General features: G+C 40.0%; 1 protein-coding gene across 3 annotated transcripts in view; it reads left to right on the top strand.

The window, feature by feature from the left end:
* The window catches only part of TMEM132C (transmembrane protein 132C), a 203,204-nt gene that overhangs the window by 102,898 nt on the left and 77,195 nt on the right, over positions 1–23,111 (top strand). For 2 of the 3 annotated variants that reach the window (XM_040577123.1, XM_040577125.1), the window contains exon 3: positions 11,499–11,645. The exons of the other annotated variant lie outside the window; for it this stretch is intronic. In XM_040577123.1, the coding sequence (XP_040433057.1) occupies positions 11,499–11,645 (147 nt within the window). The remainder of the gene's footprint in view (positions 1–11,498; positions 11,646–23,111) is intronic. 3 annotated transcript variants of the gene reach the window in all.

Below are 23,111 nucleotides of genomic sequence, written 5' to 3'. Positions count from 1 at the left end.
AACTCTAAATCAGGTGCTTGTGTTCTGCCCTGTCATATGCTATTTAGGTCTAGTGCTTTTCTGCTGCATCAAACTGAAACAAAATGATTTTCATCCCTGCAGTTAGTAGCTGGCTGCAGTTGTATTAATTGAAATGACTTTTGGGGAGAGTTGTGGAGGGAAAAAAGACTCCCCAGGAGATAAGAAAGAAAACATGATTTATGCTGATTTGTAATCCTTACAAAGAAAAGGAATAAACACAATAAGTGTTAGAAATATACTACTCTATTTCATCTTGTGGGTGGCTTTTTTCTTTTTTTAAGTGTATCATGACCTTAATATTTGCATCCAGGAGCAAGCTGTTGCCTCCGGCTTTCACCGAAAGCTGGTTTTCTTTTGATACATCCCAGAATCTTCCCACTGGTTTCTGCAATATGTCAAAGGAGTTCAACAGTTTGTTGACCTCTCAAGACTTCGCTCTGTTCATTTTGGCCTCAAGAGTTCACAGTTGTCCTCAAGTGCAGGTTCAGCCCCCCCCCCCCCAAAAAAAAAAAAAAGGGTCTATAAAAGATCTTGCTGAAATGCCTGATGGTAGCCCAAGGGAACTGTTGCCCTTGGGCACGTCCAACAATGGTTGTTGAGATAATATTGATGACCTAAGGGAGCCTGGAAAATCAAAGGTGTAAAACCTGATCCTGTAACTGTGCAGCAATAAACAAAAGGCTCGTGGTTTCTAATGTACAGACATCTGCCTGCTCACTCCTAACCTGTCCCCACAAAAAAGCTTCTCAGCCCTTTGAAAGGGGAGAACAGTGCCTTGTTGAAAAAAGTGTCAAGTCATGCTTTTATTTTGATTGCAGTGTTTATTTCATCTCTAACTTCCTAGTGAGTTTCTATAGGAAACCCTTTTCTTTGATAGTCTGTAATTCGTATTAAAGATGACAGCCCTCTGTGGTCAGATAGGAGAGAGTTGACTGAGATGTTCTGCAGCAGTAATTGCTGTTACAGTTAGGTATGAGCCAGGAATAAGGCAAACCAAATACATACAAAAGGGAAATGGAAAGCAACTTTCAAGCGAGTTGCTGCCTGAACTCTTGTTCCTAATCCTTCGTTGTAACAGTCCTGCAGCTGGGCAGGCTCATTTCTGTCATAGTCAATACTTATTCCTAGTTTTCTGTAACAGGAATTGGACACCACTTACCTAATGTACAAAGAATTTAAGGGGCTCCTTTTGTTGGGATACATTAGTCAATGCTATTTAGATCTAGACAAGACAAGTCAGCCCAAAATCAGAGAGAGCGTGTCCCAAAAAGGAGCAAGTCTTCAGATGGGAGAACAGGCATGATCATGAGGTAGAGACATGAAGAGAACTTCTCCACTAAGGAATTGTGTAAAAGTTGAGGGACATATTTACTTAACTTAACAAATACTTTTGTACACCAGAAGTTCACAGTCTAAGAGTGACTCGCTGACTGTGTGAATACTGTCTGGCAACCTCAGTGAATGGGCCCCAGGCCCATGCTTATTGAAAATGACTGTACGTTTCTTTTGAAGAATAAAATGACACCTCTGCACTGTGATGTGACCCATCTGCAAACTAAATCCAAAGAAATAAGGAGCTGAAGCTGTAGGGCTGGATTCAGGGTTACCTCCCAGTGCAGCTGAAGAAGAGCAGGGATGGGCAGGCTGGAAGTTACCTGTAACAGGGTGGTGACTGGGCCGGTTAGACAAATCTCTGAATGAAAGAAGAAGGTGAAAATAAATGAGAGGAATAAAAACAGAGTGTTACAAGAGGATGTGCAGAGGTATACAAAGCTGAGAGAAAGCAAATACAAAGGGACTGATAATGGAAAGGAAAAGACAGCAGAGAGAAATAAGAAGTAACTGTATATGAAGTACCGTGTGTGTTTGTACATATAGACAAGTGTATACATGCACTTACAAGGTAAAACCCACCATGTTTTGAAGTGTTTCTTTATGATAAGAAAAATGTGTCTGTCACCCAGTAACTCTGGAAAAAAATAGAACTATGGATTTATGTTACAAAACAAGTTGCAGGAGGATGAGAGTGGTTTTCTCCCTAACTCGAACTCCCTGAGACACATCCCACCAGTAATTTATAAAAAAAAATTATTAAATTTATTGTTTTCGCACTTCTGATCCACGTGAGTTTCCATCGCATGCCCTTCCCACTGACTGCCCACTGGCTGTGGCCGGCCAGCTGGTGGCCCCGTGGAAACCCATGTGTGCTGCATGCATCTGGTCCAAGGCCTTTGAGGTCAGCAGCAGTGCTTGGGCTTCTTTTTTTTTTTGTGCTGATCTCAAGGGCTTCAGGTCTGCACCTAAATACACAAACTACCAGCAACTGCCTCAGGGCACAAGGATCTCTGCTATTACTGGGTAAACTTAAAGCATGAAAGAACCCAATTTGGAGGCTGCAGTACTGTAGATCACTGGCAGCTTTTACCAGGTTAAGACTCAATTTAAACATAAAGCTAGCAGTTCTGTCTGCTGTATTCCCCTAGACCACCTTTGTAGTATTTCTATCGTACTGTTAGCATGCAGATTAGAATACAAGGTGTGCAAGAACAGCAGCAGTGTTAACGTGACTTAAAGTGACTATATGCAAGTCTGAGGATCACGATGAGGAAAGCAAGTATTAGAGCACAAGGGATAAAAAGGAAACCTGTTGCCATAATTCTCATTTTAATCTGCACTTATCTTTTTTAGAAATATTTCTGCTTTGTCAATGGCAGTTCTGGCACTCATCTGTGCCAGAAGGTTGCCCCTGGCTGGTTGGAGCTGCTCGGTACTTCAAAGAGGCAGGGAGGAGGCAGGACTAAATGGAGGGCAGCACAAGTTATGATAGCACCCGTGGAGTCAGCAAACTCCCTACTGTGTGGGACATCAAGGGAGTTATCTTGTCCAGGATAACGGTAAAATGGTCCATCCCTGAGTCCACTGATTAGAGTAGAAAAGATAGACCGATTAGAGTACAAAAGAGTACTGCATCTTGGGGATGAACCACCTGCTAATCAGTCCCTTCTTTTATTGCTTGTACAAATACATACTATAACACCTAACATTTGAAACAAGTATTTGCCTGAATGACTCCTCTCTTTCATGATGTTTTAAGGATACCTGCCCCTTCCTCTTTCTAGCAGTTGATCTCAGATATTATATTTCTCTAAGGGAAAAGGAAACACAGCCTTCATGGCTGATGGCAAAATTGTGTCCGTAACAGCTGCTGAAGGGGGAGTGTGGATGGGATTAAAAACACAAAGGGATTGCAGAGGAAGATTACTTTAAAAAGTCACTTGGGGTCTAAGTAATAATCCTAATAACTACTGCAAACATTAAATATTTTCCTCAGCACTGCTGTTGCTCCGGCAGCTGGGGGAATGTCACAAATATGCTGCTTAAAGATCTTTTTGTAGTAATAGAAACTGCATGGAGCAGCAAATAAAATCTCAATTCATTTATCTATCCAAAAAATGTCTCTGGATCTATTAACTAGATCTGTGAAGGTGATGAGCTTGTATTTAGCACGTGCAGCTGAATCTGCACTCTGGATTCACCACGAGAATTTTTTGTTTACTAACACCCATCTTTCTCTCTCTGCAAGCATGTTTTGGTGTGAGACAGCTGCTTATTCCAACTTACTTTTCAACAGACAGGAGAGCATAGTTTCCAATGGTTGCTCATATAAGGCGTAATACCTCATTATAAATGAATGTTCACCTTTAGTGAACTTCACAGGGAGTTTACCTAGATGTGGGTTATGCATAACTTTCTTCAGTTCCTTGCAGGGCCATGAGATGGATCTTTGACTTGTACCCGTTGGTTATTTTGAGTTTCAGATCATAAAGGAGCCTTTCTACTCATGTACTCTTTAAAGAAATTGAAAGGGTGAATAAATCATAAGAAATCTGCAAATTCACCCTGTCCTCTCTTCAGTTAAGCATAAGTATCTGAAATGCTTACCATGGGGGAGTACAATGGTATTGTAACACTGCTGCAAACACCTCCCAGGCACTATAGGACTTCAGTTGTCTCAGTAAGAGCTTCCCTTGAGTTTCTTATGAGCCCAGATTTCCTGCTAATTCCATGAGGTAACAGGAAAAGGGTTATAAAAAAAGAGGTTGAAGAGAGCAGTCTTGTGATCCTGTGTTTCTGTGCTTCCACATTGTATGTCCCTATCTGTTGATTAATAGTTACATTATTTTGTAAACTCTGAGGTGAGGAAAATCTTCCTGCTCCATATTTGGATAGTGCTTATCACAATGGGATCTCCATCCTTCATAATGGGAAGAGATTTTTATGTTTTGGGATGCCCATATCAAGCATCGCAAAAATATTAAGGATTACAAAAGCAAGCATGGGGTTTTTCTTGTTGAAAACACTTTTTCTTCTGTGTTTTCCCTCCAATTCCAGAGGACTAGGAGCTGAGCTTTGGAAAAAAACAAACAAACAAACAAACAAACAAACAAACAAACAAAAAACCAGCTATGTCCAAAGAAATTCTTGAAGCTATGGACTGGGGAGTTAAGCAAAGGAGGATGTACGCTAAACTGGAGTTATCTGGTGCATGATTTTTTTTTCTTCTACTTTGGGCCATCTTGTTTAATATCTTGTTACTGCTCTGATAATTTGAGCTCAATGACAGTGGTTTTACCACCTAGGTGGCTCCACAATGCAGTTATCCAAGGCAGAGAGCAAATATAGCTTATAGTAGCCATGAAGTCCCTTAGGTTTAGAGCTCCTATGAGCTGCCTCAAGTTTAAATACTCTTCTCGACCAGTGGATTTGAGAATAACTTGGTAATAACTAGGTTGAAATGTGGCTGTTTCTCTGAAAACAGGATGAACTGGAGTATGCAAGTTAAACACAGTAGCAGCCCTGTGACAGCTCCTGTGAACATTAGGAGCTTACAGTGTTTATCTTTGCTGGAGGCAGAATATTAACAGGTTGTAAATTCAGATTGAGTTTCCTTTCAGCTTGGAAGACAGATCCAGATTCTCTGTGTTGTGTAGTTCCCTCTTGCTTTTATTTATGTATATGTGTTTTCCTCCTGTCTTTCCTCTAATCCCTTAACTAGTGCTATTAACATTCAGAGCTGCAGAAAGCAGTTTTGCCATGAGATATATTAGAGGGTTAAATGACTAGCTTTTAGACTTCAGTAGTGTTATCCAAGCTTCACAGATAACATCTCTTTTTCCTTTTCTTTTTACATAAACAATGAAGTACCTGAGATCTAAAGAGGACTGGGAATGATAATGAAGAGTTAACCATAGAAATTGGCCCAAACCAAAGAAGTCTGTGACTGGAAAATCCCCAAACCCATTTAATTTCTTCTTAGGAAAAAAAATAAAATAAAATACAGCTGACAGCATCCACCTCGTGCCTTGCAGCTGAGCTCTTCAAAGCTTCCTAAGGGATTTGAAGCACCTATTCCATTGAAATAAAAGACAGCTGATTTTCCTAGTGTCTCAGGGAATTTCAGTTATGTAAGAAGCACTATAAAAGAACAGCCCCTGAGAGATTTTGAATCCCAGGATTCCTCACTGGAAGTGGAAGGAATTATATAATTTTGATGGACAGTGAAGTCACCAAAATATGCAATTTTGAGGGAGCTGAATTTAGTGCAATTCAGCTGACAGAGGAAGTTTCAGAAATACTGCAATATGCCTCTGCTGCTTACAGAATTAAACCTGTATTCAAGAAGCTTAGGCATTCTGGTTTAGAGGTTCTTAAGGATTTGATTACTGTATTTTCATAGTAAAATATTTCTTTTTTTTTTGTATTGACATGGCATTTTTTTCAAAGTTGTTTCAAATAGACCAACATTCTAAAAAGTGAAAAGAAAATGGGAAGAAGCCAGAAGTGAGGGCTAAATACCTACATTTTCAGGGACATTTACTCTTTTTTTAAATTTTTTTTTTTTTTTTTTAAAAAAAAACATTTCCTGAAGGACTTTTCTGGATACTATGTGAAAAAGAAAGTGCCTGAAGGAAAACAGATGCTCTGAGGATCAAGATTTTCCATTATAGTAATGATCAGCCCATACTGTAAATCTAGAAATCAAAGAAAACAAAATTCTTGCATGGATGGCCCTTCATACTAGCCTATTTAATGGGAACCAAGTCTGAAATACTGCTGTTAGCAGCAATGTATTACCTAATAAATTTTGTACCTAAATTCCCCAGATGAGATGGGGCTCTCTTTTGCTGCTTACCTGTGCATTTGGCTTATAAATGAAAACCTCTGTAGCAAAGGGGTGGCCATGCGAAGCACAGGTGGAAATCTGCTTGCTGGGGTAGGACGGAGGCAAACAGGGCTCCTGAGGCTTGCGTAGAGTTGTGCAGGAAGCCTGGAGCTGACATCTGATCCCCACTATTCCCCGAGCAGAGCCATAGCCACTTAATCACACCCACTCTGTCCATGTACTCTGCAAATCAAAGAAGCATATTTGAAAGGTCGACACGGCTAACCAGCCCGCAGTCTTATGTTCTGCTTGTGGCTTCTCAACTAAGACCAGCAACAAGGCCTCTAATGAATATTATTTTGCAAGGCAGATGGCTGTCCAGTTCATTCAGAGCTGTGGTGAGATCTATCAACTCATTTCACATAGATGAAAGGAAAAAGACTTGCTTAATAAAACAAATCTTGCTTAATTGCAGTGGTTAGTCTCCTGCCTGGTTTTATGGGTTCCTGCAGCTGGCTTTAATCTCCTGATTTATGTTAGGAACAAAGAAAGAAAGGAGTGAAGTTAAATCATGGCAGGAAGAAGTTGAAAATTTTTTGGCAAAACCCAGAAAGGTTAGGGACTTACTGTAAGGCGCAGCCCAGAAACAGGCCACCAGGAGAGGCTCCCTGGGTCTTAGGAGGTAGGGTAAAATCATTTCTTACAATGTGACCTTTAGAGTCAGTAATGTCAAAGGTTTCTCCTAGTCTGGGCAGCTAAGGGAGGAGTAGCAGAGCTGCAAGAAACATTGAAGCTCCAGAGAGGACTGACCAAAAGGGGTCAGTATTTGTTAAGTTGAAACACCAATTTGGCAAATACAAATAGATGGGGATTTACCTGTGGAAGTACAGTGGGTTTAGCGCCAGCATTCCCTCACCCCGTGTGGTGTGGCCTGTGCTCAGCACGCGAGACCTGAGGCGTACCTCACAGATGAGCTGGTCCCTCCACTTAGACTGAACTTGCATCTGTCTTTAATAGTTACGTTTTGAATACTTCCTAAAGAAAGGTCTTCCAGCACAGCAGCTTGGGCAACAGATGTGAGCTGAAGAGACTGTACAACTCAGTGGTCACTGATCTGAAACCGGCCTGCGCTCAAAGTACAGCACGCTGGGAATAGCATGGCATTTATGAGGAGCATAATGCAGAAGATGCAGAGCTAAGTATAACCCTCTGAAAAGAGACAGTCTAACAGGACCAGAAAGTTTAGTGACTGGAAAACTATTCCAGGTATTATGGAGCCTATAGGAATTTACTATTGATTTAGCTTTTTATTCTCCAGGGGAGCCTTGTCTATCCCAGCTGCTCTGCAAATTTTTTGGAGTGCAGCCCGCCAGTACCGCTAACCCAATGTAAGAGTCAGCTGCTGCTGCCAAGGGTACAGTCCTGCTCCCCCCTTTCCTAACTTACTGGTGAGCTAAGGTGGTAGTGTTAATCTGTGGAGGATTTAGCTTCCTGGATGGCTCACTGCAAGATCTGATCAACAGGCTGTGCCCTGGCTGTACCAGGGAAGTGCGGAAGCATGAAGCAAGGACTCTTCCTTATTTCTCTGAAGTGACAGAGGTGATGCCCTCTAGGATTAGTAAACATCAGCAAAATCATAGAGCAAATGAAGAAATGTGTGCAGTAGTCAGTAGTCTGTCCCATCTAGGCCCTGCTGCAGGTGGTAGAACCCTCCCATGGCTATAAGCACTTATGCGAGATTAAAATTTAAATTTAAATAGGGACTTATAATTTGAGCTCCTACAGTTGTAAGTCACATCTTCAGCTCTGGCTGTTGCTGATTCAATTGCCTTTCAGTTACTGTCTTTATCAGCTGTATAGTATTATGTCTAAACACTGCTGAGGTTTCTTGTAATTTGAGGACAGTGAAATGGAATGGTAAGATTTTCATCTGCAGCTCTGATCACCCTGTATTAATTAGAAGTGTCATTTCTAAGTTTGACACATTAGGAAGGTAAGGTGCTAAATGAAAATCTTTGTGTACAACTAAAAGCTTCAATTGGAAACAATATTTGCTTGGAAATTGCAAACTTACACAAATGCATTCGGTGTGAGATTGTGTCAGTAAATATTTTTACTTGGTCTGGATGACAGTTATGTAATGATATGTAGGTGAGCTGCTGGAGACTTTTTCAGTAATGTCTTTAAGATGCAGCTTGCTCAGCATGCCAAGTGAAATGTTTTAATTTTCCCTTTGAAGGAATTAAAGAGAGAAATCTGTTACCCAGTTATTTTGAGACAAAGTTGAGGAAGAGATTTCCTGGGCTGTGAGTTAATAACCTTAGAATTTGAAGCAAGAAGCCCCATTCTGGCTACCATGTGTTCATAAAGCTTCAAAATCTCGTTCAGATGGAGTCTTCTGTGTAGAATGGGATTGAAGCTGACCTCTGGTATTCTGTTCTGTTCCTAATGATGGTCTTTCTTTCATCTTTCCATTGCAAGGTCTGCTTTCGTCAAAAGATCAAAAACTGTGCTTAACTTTTCATCAAACTCAACTAAATGAGCTGCCCTTGAAGTTTTGTGCATATGTAGGTGGCTTGCTTAGCAGGGTATGTGTTTAGATCCAGAGGAAGGGGAGGGTGATTTTTGTTACTGGTCAGCAGACCTGGCACCATGCTTTAGTTTATCCTACTGCCATGGAGAGCACATAGCCACAGCGACAGAGGACATTTACTGACACCCACAGAAAATGCCATAATTAGATAGAAAAAAGTTGGGGTGGGACATTTTGACTCCACTTGGGTGGAAGTCCAAAGTGACAACTTCTAGTTGTGCTGGTGGATACTTCCAGGCTGTAGAGCTGTGCAAAACCACCTTTCTGTGAGCATAAGCAGCCACGGCAGATGGGAGAATTTTGCAGTATGAGTGGGTGGGGAAGCATGCACTGAGGGAACCTGGAGTACTTCAGCTGTTTGTCACCTCCGTTTGTTGTCGCCGTGCCTGCTTCCCTTAAGTAAACATGCTTAATGTATATATACTGCATAGATTAGGTGGGTAAATACAGGAGACTGTCAAGCAATTTGGCCTTCAGGTCCTCTATCTCAAGGTTTATTGAGGTACTATAAGTTACAAATTTTTATATACAAAGTTGGCACTATTGATTTTAAAAAATTAATATTTAATCACAGGCATACAACAAGGTCAATGGATTTTTGTTAAGGAATTAAATAGACTTTTCCTTGCTAGCACTCAAACACTAAGTAAATAAAAAATTAAGTGAAAACATTTGTAGCATATGGGTACAGACTGCATTTAAAAATGCATGGGGCTCACTACTCTGACTTAATTCTGATTCATCCATTGACCTTGTTATATAAAACTCAATGCCCTTTTTAGAGAGAGAGTTGCAAATTGTGCTTCTGCATATTTATTTAGGAAGTTCAATCTTCTGGGTGTTCATACCCTAATTCCAGTGCTAAGTGCAATCACAACATTGATTTTTCTCGCTAAACATAACCTACTTTACCCTGGGATGGAATTTTTTTTTTTTTTTTTTTTTTTCCAAAGGGCTTTATATAATGGCATATGTGAAAACCACTCAACTTAATGCCCCATATTGTAGTTAATTAACAAAATGGCATTGTAGCCATGGTCTTTCGTCCTCTGGCAGTGTATTTTACTGCTAACCTTGACCACACAAAATGTCCATCCTAATTAACAGGAGACCAGGTATCGAATATGTCAAGCTACATGATGGAAAGGGCAATTTACAGCTGCTGAGGAAGTTGTAATTCTGTTGAAAATCCAAACATGAGGAACTTCATTTTGACTGACATTATGCCATTTCAAAGTCCATCTCAAAGAGCAGCTGAACAAAGTATTTAAATGATCAGGTTTTACTTCTCCCCAGTAGCTAAATAACAGTATCCTAAAATATGTCCAAATGTCTCCTAAAATACATGCTACCAAAAGCATGCAGATGGATTTGTATGGATTTCAAGATTGGTAGTAGTGTTTTCTTATTAATGAAATGTTTATTTATTTATTGTTCATTTATTTGAACTGCATGCTGGAAAACTTAATGGGGCTTAAGGCTTTAATGAAACTTCAGTAGCAGATTTGATTCTCCCCTTACTTTTTCTTGGTTTTATTTCTGGGTAATTCAACTGAAGGCATTAGGGGGTACATCAAGTTTGTGCTAGTTTTACTAGAACAAGACTGTAATTTGTGAAGCTCCATTGTGTTTCTTGTTGCAAATGAGAGAATTAAGCGCTTTGCTTTTATACAAAGAAAAAAAAATGTTTTCTTTTTCAGTGTCTTAAATTAATTGGTTTTGTCTCAGTATTAAAAATCTTCAGGAAAACAATTATACTTGCTCACATTATTCATGGCTACATTTTTAGTGTTTTAATGTCTAAAGATATGCATATGCATCTTTTCGTATCAGTCCTCTGGGCTGGTGGAATTTTGTGCCTCTGTCTTTTTGTAGAGAAAGTATAAGTACCTGAACTGCTTATTCTTGATGTTTTGTAATAGAACTGGAGGTCAGAAGTTATATGTTCTGCACCTAAATAGCATCTTTGCTGGGAGTTCTTCGTACAAATGCTCCTTAATTAAGCAAATACTCATTAATTAACCCTCCATGCAGTTATTGCTGATGATACTAGCATCACTGGATAAATACAGTTAACTTTTTACTGGGCATAACAAGTAACAGTGGCAGAAATTTGCATCCTGGAAGAATATCACTGAATTAAAAAGCCTTGTATTAGCCAATGGCTGCATTCTCTCCAGACTGGAGATTCCAAACAGAAACAGAAATTTCCTAGGAAATCTGTCACAGAGAAGGCAGAAGAGCAACCTGTCCACTAATAGCTAGAAGAATACTATATATATAGGTGGATTATTTAAAATTCTCAAGTGAAATATTCATCGGTGCAATGATCAAGCACAAGCTTGTCTTGATACAGATGAACAGAACCTTATGAAGTCTTCTCTGTTGGGACAAATTTATCTTTGAAAGAAATTGTTACCGGAATAAAGAAATAAACGTCGAGTGCAGACTGTCCTACAAGTTTAGTCTTTGTCATACCTCCAGCCTACTGTTGGCAGAACATATAAAGGCACGCAGGAATTTGATTCTGTCCAAAAAAAAAGTAATAGGTGGCCTTAGATCTGCACTCATTATATCAGTCTACATTTACTTATGGATTAGAAACGTCTTTAATACTTAGCTTAATTTTGATACATTGAGATTTCCATGCCTGAGCTATATTAGGAAGATCACAGTCCTGAATGACTCCTATAAACTTTTTACAACTGCTGTTTCCAACAGGGCAAAGGTGAAGAAAGGTGTAAATATTCTCAGTGCAAAGACAAGTGATCCCCAGCAATGGGACGTGAAACAAGAAGTGGGGAATGGTGGAAAGCATTCGACCGCAACAGTTATTTGTCAGAGGATAGCACCAAGTTCAAGGAACAGGTATGAAACCTCATCTTCTCGGCACATTAAACTCATTTATATCCATGATACCATTCATTGGTTGAAAGACTTAGGGCTCACATTACCACTACTCATAGCTATTAAAATTGTAGCCTGGAAATCTGGAGACACTTATGTTAACTATGGTACCATCTGCTGATCTATAACAGGACATCTCAGTTTCCAGGTAATGAAATTAATCAGTTTAAATGAGAGAAAAAAAAAATAGGCCTAAGGTTGGGAGAGGGGATCATTTTGGCATGGATATAAATATCCTTAATTTTAAAGGTTTTTACTGAAAGTAATTTTTTGGCTAGATAGTTTTGACCTTGTTTCTCTGAACATATCACAGCCTCCATGGTTGGCTCACCAAGCAAGTAATGAATTCTTCCAGGATGAGCCACTGTAACTTTCAGGTACAGGATAATTTAAAGCTTTCAGTATTTAGTGTCCTGTGTGTAATATGGCAGAATCCCCTTTTGCAAATCATTTCTTCTTCCAGAACTAGAGTTTCCTTTGCTAGGCCATGCACTGGTAACTGTCAGAGGCAGCCACACACTCCAGGAAGCACTGGTATGAACTGGCCTGCCAGTGCCTGCTTTCCTGTTTGATATGTTTGTACTGAGAGTTAGTCTAGCTGTTCCACAGCCATAGAAGTGGTGCTTTTTCAGGAACTCTGATTGTCTTCCACATCATGCAGTGAATTTGTACACTGTTGGTTTCAGTGGAAATCATTTGGCTCATGCTGGGTGTCATCTTTTGAAGTCTAACAACACTGTTGTTCATTAGTCCACGCAGAGCATTTCCATTGTACAGATCTAAGCAATGTTTCCCAAGCTCTACGCTTATTAGCCTCAAACCTGGGCTCATTGAAGAGTATCATAAACCCTTCAGTGGATTCTGTGTTGGCTTTTGCTTTCCCATGCAGTGGATCTGTACTATCTTCAGGCACAGAAAACCTGAGCAGGTTTTAACACTCATATTCTGTGCCCAGTTTGAGTGCCTGGGAAAATTAGACTTCCATAAAGTGTGGAAATTTCTCTTGTCATGAGCAGCTCATTCATTCATTGTATTTACACTTAGTATCATTGCAGCTACTGAGATTTTTAGTGGAGATTGGGGGGGGGGGGTGAGGGTGGGGGTGGTGTGGAGTGAGGAAAGGAAAAATAACTCATTTAAGCCTGCCAGAACTAAGGAAAAAAAAAAAAAACAGTTTGAAAGGGAAAACATGGCTATAGAACAGCATGTGATTCTGAACATATTTACAACTGCAGAACTATAATACTCAGGTTATCAAATCCCAAATTAAATCTTCTTAATCCAATTTGCATAAAGTCTAATTAACCTATAAAAATATTTTTAGCACTGATTATGCAAATAAAAGTCAATGTTTTAATTAACGCCTCTCTCTACTTGTGTATGTAAATAGTCCCTGTCTTCTGAAAGCATGACAAGCCTAGGTTTGAATGAAATGTTAATATATGAGGATGAGCTTGATGGAGAAACTTAGGGGTGTGTGTACTGAGATCCCAATGGGAAAGCACACAATGTAGCAGGCATTACTATTACTGAGCGTCACTTGGAGCCCTCTGTGCAGAGTAGAAATATTCTATTAAACTGATTTAATTTGGTCAAGAATTGCAAGCCCCTAATGGGATCTTTCTGTGCTGCCGCCAGCGTTTTCAGAGTGGTTTAGCAGTGTAGTGCATCTGAGCAACGTGCAGTTCTGTAGCAAGGTCAGCGTACATGTGAGCTACCACTCTGGAGCGCCAGCATCAACACAGACTAATTTTCTCCTGTAGTAAACTCAGTGATTTCACAGATACGTTGGTTAATTTAAGCAGGGAGTGTTATTTTCTATGGCCTTTACCAAAGAGCTTCTGAAAAGTAAGTAAACATTTATACTTCTTGAGTGCTTTATGAACACTCACACAGCCTGTTGTGAGGATGACAGTATGTTCCTTTTCTTTGCGTGACCAGCTATTTCTATCACAGCTCAGAGAATGAGCTAGCAGGAAAGGAAAATGAAAGGTCTTCTGCAGTTGTGCTTTATTCCTCTGTACTGCAACCAGCAGGAGTAATTTGGCTCTCCCTTTGTGTTGTCACATGTGCCCAGTTGGTTGTGAAAAGTCAGAATATTTCTTAAATTAATAGTAAATTCTCAGTGTATTGGTGTGCTGCCTCCTGCAAACTGTTTTGTGGAAACAAGATAAAACCTCATCCCAGAGCTCCTTCTGATCATAATGAAGAAGGTGATGTGTTAGGTAGTTAAGCACGTGAACAGGAACTCCTGGCCTTTCTCTGCACACTTATTTACTTGGGAGTCTCCCTGACACACCATGGTGAACCATTGCACTCCTTCCCCTTCACATCCCTGGAAACAAATCCCCAGACTCCATAAAACAACTCATTTTTCTTGCCATGTTGCTTTTCTTTTCTTTCATCTTTCTACTATCGTTAGTGTATGGCTGTAATTACTTCGTAAGCGTTTTGAAGCAAGCAGTTTGTATCCGGGTGCAACACCACTCAGCAGGTAACAGTTTTCACATTATATAAGTAACAAAAACCAAGGGACCTTTTTTAGGTACCTCACACGAATAATTGTTTACACTTACATTTTGAGAATATGTGGGCCATGTTTTTTTACTTTTTAAGTAGTATTTTTTCTATTTAAATTTGTGCCACTAAAGCAAAGAGCCGTAGCTTCTTAACTTTGATTTATTCAGAAAAAACTTTACCACTGCAGCAAGTAGCTGAAAACAGCTTGAAATCAGCAATGTTTGTGTGCCTCATAATGCAATTTGTGCTGAGATTCAAGTAACTATTGATGAGGATAGCAACAGTGTGTTGATTAGTGAAAACAAGGCTAGACTACTGCTTGGTCAGTTGTTTTCCCTTGTTTCTCATGTCTGGAGGACAGCTGGTGGGTTTGAAATGTGTCCTCAGGACAGATGAAGAGATATTTCTGGTTACTATCACAATCAGTTCCATATCTTAGCCTTGCCTCTGTTTGGTTCCAGGCAAGTATGGTTGATTTATGATGTGCCACATCTACCCTGAGAGCAGCTTCGCTGAAAAGTCTCGTACTTGCTGTGTAGCTTATTCTGGACTGTCACCACAGCATATAAAGGCTGTTCCAAGACAGACCAAAGGTTATTTTTAACCTAAGTAATTTTCACAGACTTTTTTAAATGGCATACCTCTACCAGCTGGTATGCTGCCAGACGTGCGGATGAAAACAATGGATTAAGGGTAGGAATGAGAAGGGTTAGGGGAATTTCTTAAGCTGCCTTCTCTGCCAAAGCAGGAGTATCCTGTATCTGCTATGTCAAGCACTAAGTAGCAGCAACAGGGGCTAATCTAGACCTAACTCCCTTCCTGCTTCTTCAAACCTGGCAATGGGCTGGTACAAGCTGCCTTCAGTCTGTTCCTGGGCTGATGTTTCTGCCTGTGGATGTTTTGTTTTGTTTGCACAGGAACAGAGTCACCCAGTGCTTTTGATTTCTGCCAGCGCAGCAGTGCCTGTCTCCGTAACTGGGCAGAGAAACAGAGTGCGGGAGAACGGAGAGACGTTTAGAAAAACTGACATAATGGAAAACTGCTGTGATGTAGCACTTTATCCTCTTGGCCTTGAACCTTTTGAGAGGCCTGTGGGCTTACAGCTCTCCAGCCATCTGTCTGATAAAGAGGCAGACTCAGGAAGAGTGCTTCCAGATGTTATGTTTATGTTTCAGACTGTGTCACAATCACTTCCCCTGCCACAACACTTTTTTTTTTTTTTTTTTTTTTTTTTTACACTGGCTGGGTATCATTGCATTCACATGCAAAGAGCTAATGATGTTACCAGGTTGTGTTTCATATCATCAGGGCACAGAGGAAAGCAACAAAGCCATTACGCAGTTCTGTGCAGGTCCTTCCTCTGTCTGGCAGCACCATGTGTTGCCAAGGGGTTTCAGCAAAGTGAAATTATCTTGTGCTGGAAAAAAAAAAATGAAGCATATGTGAACAACATGTCTCAAACTCGAAAAACCGCAAGCCATGCAGTGTGTGTGGCTGGCTATACTTGAAGACAGGCAGTGCATTCCCAATGTATGGGTACACAGAAGAGCATCCAGACATTACAAACAGGGTTGAAGGTATTAATTGTTTGAAATCTGGGTCACCTTCCCCTGGCACAGTTTGGGGTCAGTGTGGTTTGCAAAGCTCAGCAAGGTGGCAGTGGTGCCTGCTGACCACAAAACCTTGCAGTCTGAGCAGAGGACGTCCGTCTTCACAAGGACTTGGAGGTTTGGTGCTCATGGATCAGGATTTTTTTCCATAGAGTTGTTTGCCCTTCTGACTGTTAATTGAGGCAGGATCCAAGCTGGCATGACACGTGCCACTACTGTGCTATTAGCTGCTTGGGAAGTCGTATATGGTCATATCTGCATCTGCAGAAACTGATTTGTCCAAGCCAGAGAGATGCTTTAGAAGGAAGACATCAGCAGTGGATATCCTTTACTATTGAAGCCCAAGAGGGAAACAATTTCCTTTAATTTATATAAAAGTCACATCCGAACAAGCGTTATGGCCTCCTGAGTATCGTGCTTTAAGCATTATTCATATTTTGGTGCAAATTAGGTGCAGTCTTTTAGTCTGCTGGCAAGTTACCAGTGCAACCCTCAGAGCTTGCAAGGCCAGTCATTCCGGTGATGTGCATCCGTCTGCTTAAAATGACACGGGAGAATTTATGCACATAGCTTGCAGTAACAGTTTCAGGAATAATACAGCTAAGCCTTTACCTACTGCTTTAAAGATCCTTTCCTTCCACCCTTTCTTGTCTGATTTACCCAATAATTTATCTTTGCCTGCTGTCTTTGCATTCTAAGATTTCCCTTTATGTTAGGATGCCTGCTTCAGGTCAAATTAGGGCACAGATGTCTTCAAGCATACGATGTAGGTGCCAAAGATATACTGGACATCTGCACATATGGCGGAGGATCAGCCAGCTGTGCCTCGTAACAGTGTCTTTTCTAGGGCACAGAAGACTTGGGTTAAAAGGTTGCTTCCCAAAGGAGCCCTTCATACAGTTCCTCTTTTGCTGCTTTGAACATCAGGAGTGTTTATCAAAGCACTGACCTGGGGACAGAGGAGGGATGAAGGATGCCTTTCTTATCTCTTTCAAGAGGAAGCTGTCTGCAGGACAGGCAGACGCGCAGTTACCATTGCCTCACTCTGTTTGGCTGCTGCAGCGTCTGCACAAACGGTCTTGAAGGGAAATACTCGTTTCTTGTGTCTCGCCATCTTATCGGGTACTTGTGGAGAGCAGGGCCACTGGTTGAACCTTATGAGTCCTGAGTGGTTTTGACTTAATGGGCAGCTCTCAGCTGCATTAAGGGAAAGTGAATTTCATGGGAGCCCTCATGAACAAGGACTTGCTGAGGCTGAAGGGCCTTTTCTTTTCCATGCACTCAGTAGTGCAAGTTCAGAAAGATCGAATTTGAGATAACTATAGCAATCGTCATGACAACAGCATCTGTCTGTCTAGTTTTCATCTCGCACCTACCACTGCAAGGCCCTGCTCCATACCTGGTATGTCTTGGTCCTGCCAATATGCAAATAAATAACAATAAATAACTACTATCAGTAAATAGTCTTGCTGGAAATGTGTGTTTAACACATTTGTTGTATGAGCATAAATACCTGCTTTATGACAGAAAAAGGCCAAGCAAACCAACAGGATCTGCACAAGGCAATCCCATGAGTTTTCTGTCCAAGAAAAGAAATTAAGTGAGATGAGATAGCAAGATGCACAAAATTAGGCCCATCCATGATCTCCACAGAAGTTCCAGCCCAGTTCCAATAAATTAATTGTTTCTTTGTTTTGTTTTGGTGTGTATTTGTGTGTCTACTTTGGAGTTTCTGGGTCTGTTGGGAAGAAAAACTGAAGCATGAAGAGAAAGATCCTTCTTCAAATATTTCTTGCGCTAATGAAAGCATCAGATTTTGTTTGCTCAGCAAATCTGGACAGTTTGGAAATGCTCTTTACAATGCTTATCAAAACCAAATGCTGAACACTTAGCCAATGCGTGCAGTAATCCAACCTTACTGAGAAAGTTGTCTCACTTGCTGCCAGTGCCTTCCTGCTTTCCAGTCAGGTTGGAGGTATTGTTTTATTTCATTATTATATAAATAGAGCAGAGCCCCACACATATTAAATTGAATAGGATGTGCAATCATGGAATAATGGGAGAGTTTTATATCCATTTCAAATTGATGGGCAAATTCAGTAATAACTTTAATTCCTGATGTCCAGGATGAGATTATTTTTTGATTTCTGACAAAACAGTAATTTCTCACAGATTGACTAGAAAACATAGAGTCTCCTTCTCAGTCTTTGGCTTATGTCTGTGTTTTGTAGAGCTCCTGGATTTTATAGTAGGAAAGGCTGGCCGTCCCCCTTGCATCCTCTGCAGAATAACTGCTGTCTTCTCACCTCTTGCACACAGCAATCCTCATCGCCGTCCATTTTAATAAGATGTAATTCTTAGCCAGGTTGTCTGTGAAAATCTTTCTGATGCCACATGTTCATGGACTGACACTTTTGTTAATATTTTTTCTTTGCACTTTAAATCATGAGTTCTAATTTTGGACAAGGTCAGCTCTCATTTATCTGTGAGATTTGGCATGGGTAGGATGTTTTAGTAGCTATTGTCATGCAGCCTTCCTTGTGATTTGGAAACAGTGGAAGATAAGAGACAAAAGATGCAGAACTGGGGGGGGTGGAATTTGTGCATGTGTATCTTTCCTCACACTCTCTTTGAAGCAGAAACATCTGCTGAAAGCCATAAACAGCTGAGTTCAGCAATACCACATCATGATGCCAAGCAACTCTGCTTTCCTCTGTAACTTTCACAGCAGAGGAAATAAATCAGTCAGGCAAAAAAGAATGAAGAAAATTTAGGAAAAAGCATCAAAAGCCAAACCTTTGTAGAATATAGTGAATAAGATCTTTGTTAGTATTTAGCAGAGTAAATTGAAATATTTCATACACATGTAAATCCTCTATATCATTGCTACTTGAGGAATTTTGTGAAAACAAAACTCCTCTGAACTCGTTTGCTCAGAGTTTTATTGTAGGGATAGTATGCAGCAATCCTAAACATGCAAGTAATCTGTTCATTTTTCTCCTCCAAAACGCTGATGAGCATCTTGTTTCCAAGGTGCTTAAAACTGGTCAAGAGAGACCTCTGGAAAATATACTGCAATCTCAAGAGAATTAGATGATTTTGAATGTTTTCCCCATCTCCCATCTCTGTCAGAGCAGTAGCAGCTAACCAGCTGGCCGGGGGAAAGTATCACCAGTTGCTTGAGACCTTTTCATTGCCTTGGATGAAGCGTGCTGTATTAGCCAGGTGAACCACATGTTTCTGCACTGTCTTACTGAGATTTACTTTTCCACTCAAAGATGCTTCAGTTTTATGAGTTACTACCTATTTTAAGCACAGACAAAAATATCTTCTCTGTTTCTTTATTTTGTTATTATATAATAATGGTGGCTGCTTTGTGAGACAGGCAGAAAATTACTATATAGATGTCTTTGTTGTAAGCCTTACAAGTTAAGCAAGGTTGGTAGGAAAATCAGCAGATTATGGTAAGTGCTGACTCAGAGGATTTCACGGTGTGTTGGTGGTGCTGTGTGGGGCTGTCCCTCCCGTCACCACTCCTGGCTGTCCCTTCAGTTCAAGTCATTAACCTCCATTCACAGTTGCGAGCGTATGTAATCAAATACATGACATTACTTGTGTACCTGTGGCAAGTGATGGCTAGACGCTGCTCCTGCTACCTCTATGGCTCCTGCTGCACTACTGCCTCTTTGTTCATCATCTGTCTTTCAGCATTGTATGTCTCACAGGGCCTAAATAATAGAAAGACAGAATATTCGTGTTTTTACACACTGCATTTTTTCTCTTTTTAAAAATTCAAAATGAGTTTAAGTGCATTTCATTAGCCTCTGCCATTACACCCATCACATATCTTCCAGTTGGAGATAATTGTAATGTAAAAATAATTTTATAGGCACATTAAAATTATCACTTAAAATCACTTATGTGCAGGGTTTATAAGGGAAGTTTGGTCTTCATAAACACTTGGCAGACCTAACTGTTGTCTCATTAACACCATTTTTACATTGGTTTAGCTCTACTGAGTTGAATGATATTAATCTACTGATTCTCACTTTTGTAATTTAAAACAAGATCAAGCCTTGCACAATCATAAGATGTTTGTTTAAACTCATCTGTGGTATCCAGTTCTGTGATTGCAAATGTGTGGCTTTGAATACCAAACTAGCACAAGGTCCTGAACTTGAACAATTTCGGAGACCTGGTCTGACAGCTGTGGTTAGTGCATCAGTCCACGTGTGTTTGTTTCCTTCAGACACTCATGTCTCAGGCTGCCTTTCGTGCTGTCCCCTACTGAAATGTCATCCCCATGTGTAGTGCATCAGCAACATTACATCAGTTCCTGGAAAACCTTACTCTCCTTCAGTTATCTTAGAAAAGTTATAGCAATGACAGGGCGTCTAATGGGTACAGCTCTCTTCCTACAGCTTTGTATTACTTTTTCAATATTTCTATGCACTCTTGTCTCTCTCTCTCCATCCGCTGTCTTTTTTCCTGCTTATACTGGTAGGCTTGCTGAAGCAGGCTGTGTGTTCATTATCTGGGCAATATGCAGCACAGCGAGATCTAAGCCTGTGACAAGGATCCTACTATACTAATAGTCACCTCCTTTATCTGGTTAATTCTGTGTCTCTGCCTGAAAATAGTTGAATGGATCCATTCCCTGGTGTGAAGCATGTTTTAAACCTTTTCAGGCTGATATGGGGAGAATATTGACTTGTAACATAACTACTAATAAGCCACATTACCAGTGCTTGAGGCTGAATGCAGCAGCAGCATTATTGTTCTGCAAACACTTTAGAGCATATGAGCACTGCTAGCAAACAACATTTTGTGTAATTCAAGCTGGACATAACACAACTCAGCAAAACTAAGGACTTCGCACGTTTTGTTGTGATGGATTTCATCTAATTCTCGCTACTCATTTTGCATAGTAGATGGAGATAACATATGCTTTTACATGCTTAGAAAGTAAAAATCTTTGTTGTAGACAAAACAATTCCTTTAATCGAAAAAAAAAATTGTATTAGAGATCATTGCAGTTCTCACCACATAACCAACCTTCACACAAGAAAGTGTAATTACTCTCTTGGTTTCTATAGGTCATCATTTGCAAATTGTAGTTATCTATAATTCGAGGTGCAGGGAGACCTCTGGCATTTCACATTCTAGGTATCAAGGAGGGTTTTTCTTTGCTATCACTTCATGGCGATCATCAACAAATACACAAATACATTTTAAAAGGCAACTTTTTTTTTTTTTTTTTTTTCTTCTGAGCTGTGCAGCCACAGTCCCTTAAGTGTAAATCAGTGTAGAATTTGTCTTGTTCTGTCAAGTGCTTGTACAAATCACCTGGCTTGAATTGGGTTTGGTTACATACATTGGCAGGTCTGAAGGGACATAGGATGTGTTTAGAGGGTACAGTATATTTCCTGGCAATTGAACAAGGGAGCAGTAGGCTGTTCTTTTCGAAGGTGGGAGATGTCTGTGAGTTCTCAAAAACTTCATTAGGATCCATGAAATCTTGACTAAATAAGACCAGTGGGGTTCTGTTAGTTTCAGTAAATGATATTGGATGATTAAGATCAGCAATCATGCTCTTCTGTAACACTTTCACAATTAAGAATGAAAAATTAAATTGGAGTAACAATGTTATATAAATGTTGCCAATGTGTTTTGAATGCACTTTTTCCTTAAGCAAGGAAATCCAGTGCTTTTTCCTGAAGAAATCTGTGATGCATCTGTATTACTTTGAAGGGTCTGAATGAGGAGTGTCCACAGATGGTATAAATCAGTCTGCTGAAATGATGTATACCAGTTTGTCGCACTATCATTCACAAAGAACTCATAGATCTTTCCCATTATTACTTTACCAACATGCTAGTAATTTAACTGGGAAGCAAATTTATTAAAGAAAACTGAGATGCTTGTTGTAGCAGAGTTTTTTGATAGACCTATGCTGAATTCCAGATTGCTGAATTCCAGGAATTTCAGTTCCAGTTAAATTTACAGAGAAGAAACCTTAGCTTCATTGAAGCAAACAGCAACATTTTCTTTGCGGTCTGAATTTCACCCCATTTTAAACCCACCAAGTTTAGACTAAATTTTTGTTGTTCTCTCCTTCCTTCTCCCTAGCTTGCAGCTCAGAAAACTAGATAATGTCTTTCCTGTTCAAGGCTGTGAACAGCAGCTTGCACACTACCCTACCATATGTATATCTGCATACATGATCATAATTATTACAAAAGGAGTTTTAAGTAACACCCCATTGATTTTTGGTTTCCATGCTGCAAATTAATGGACTGAGCATGCACTCTTTGTAATCACACTAGTAGAAATTCAATAATGACTCTGCCAGAGTTCTTGAGCGACCTCAGCCACTGAATTCATTCTGATTTCAGCTACTTTTAATGAGACTGGCATATTTAGCAATGCCATCGGGTGGCTTGAAAGCTAAGTGCTCTGTCAACCAAAGCATTGATGATAAGTCAACTAACAAGAATTTCAGTGTTTGTATCTGTGCTCTTACCCAAAATAGTTTACAGCTCCTGTGTGGCAACGTTCATTTTAATGCACAAGGCAAAAGACATTTCTGATGTATATAATCTCCATGAAATATTCTGTTACAACTACAACATTTCAACCAAACCAGAGCTCAGCAAGTACGACTGACAGTCCCCGAAGGAATATAATCTGTCTGGTTAGTTTAGCAATTGTTCAGCTAGATTTAGAGGTTTTAATTGTATTTTATTATAATTTCTTATGGCATTTTTGTCATCTGTGAAAAAGTGTAATAGGATGGTGAGGCTCTCCACTTGGAGATGCTATTTCTCAATTTTTGTCTGGAGAAATGCTCAGAAATTTAATGAGACTGACTGAGAAGGAATATTTACAGACAGATCTTGTTCATTGCTTCATATCTGTTTGGCTATCTGTAGTTGCTTACTTGCACAGTTTGGTTTTACCTGTTCTGATTTCCTCACAATGAACTAGTAAGCTCCTACACATTTCAGATGAATGATATTTAAATACAAGCAGTAGTAAATACAAGCAGTTCCTAACAGTACTCTTTATTTACAAAAGTTAACCTAGAAGGATGATGGTTATTGTAGGGAACTTGATCACAAAGAATTGTCTAGTAACTCAGCTTTTGTTAACATTTCTCCCAGAACCACTCAAGAAGGGGATTGTTGCCATGTTTTGTTAATCAAAGCTGTACATGTTATTTTGACAGGCAGCCTCTCCTGTTCTTTTCAGTATTCCTGGGGCTGGCAGAATTGCTGAGGTGAGATGAAACATAGTC

This window comes from Cygnus olor, chromosome 17, assembly GCF_009769625.2.
Source record: "Cygnus olor isolate bCygOlo1 chromosome 17, bCygOlo1.pri.v2, whole genome shotgun sequence".
NCBI classification, from domain to species: Eukaryota; Metazoa; Chordata; class Aves; order Anseriformes; family Anatidae; genus Cygnus; species Cygnus olor.
This window is presented reverse-complemented; position numbering and strand designations above follow the sequence as displayed.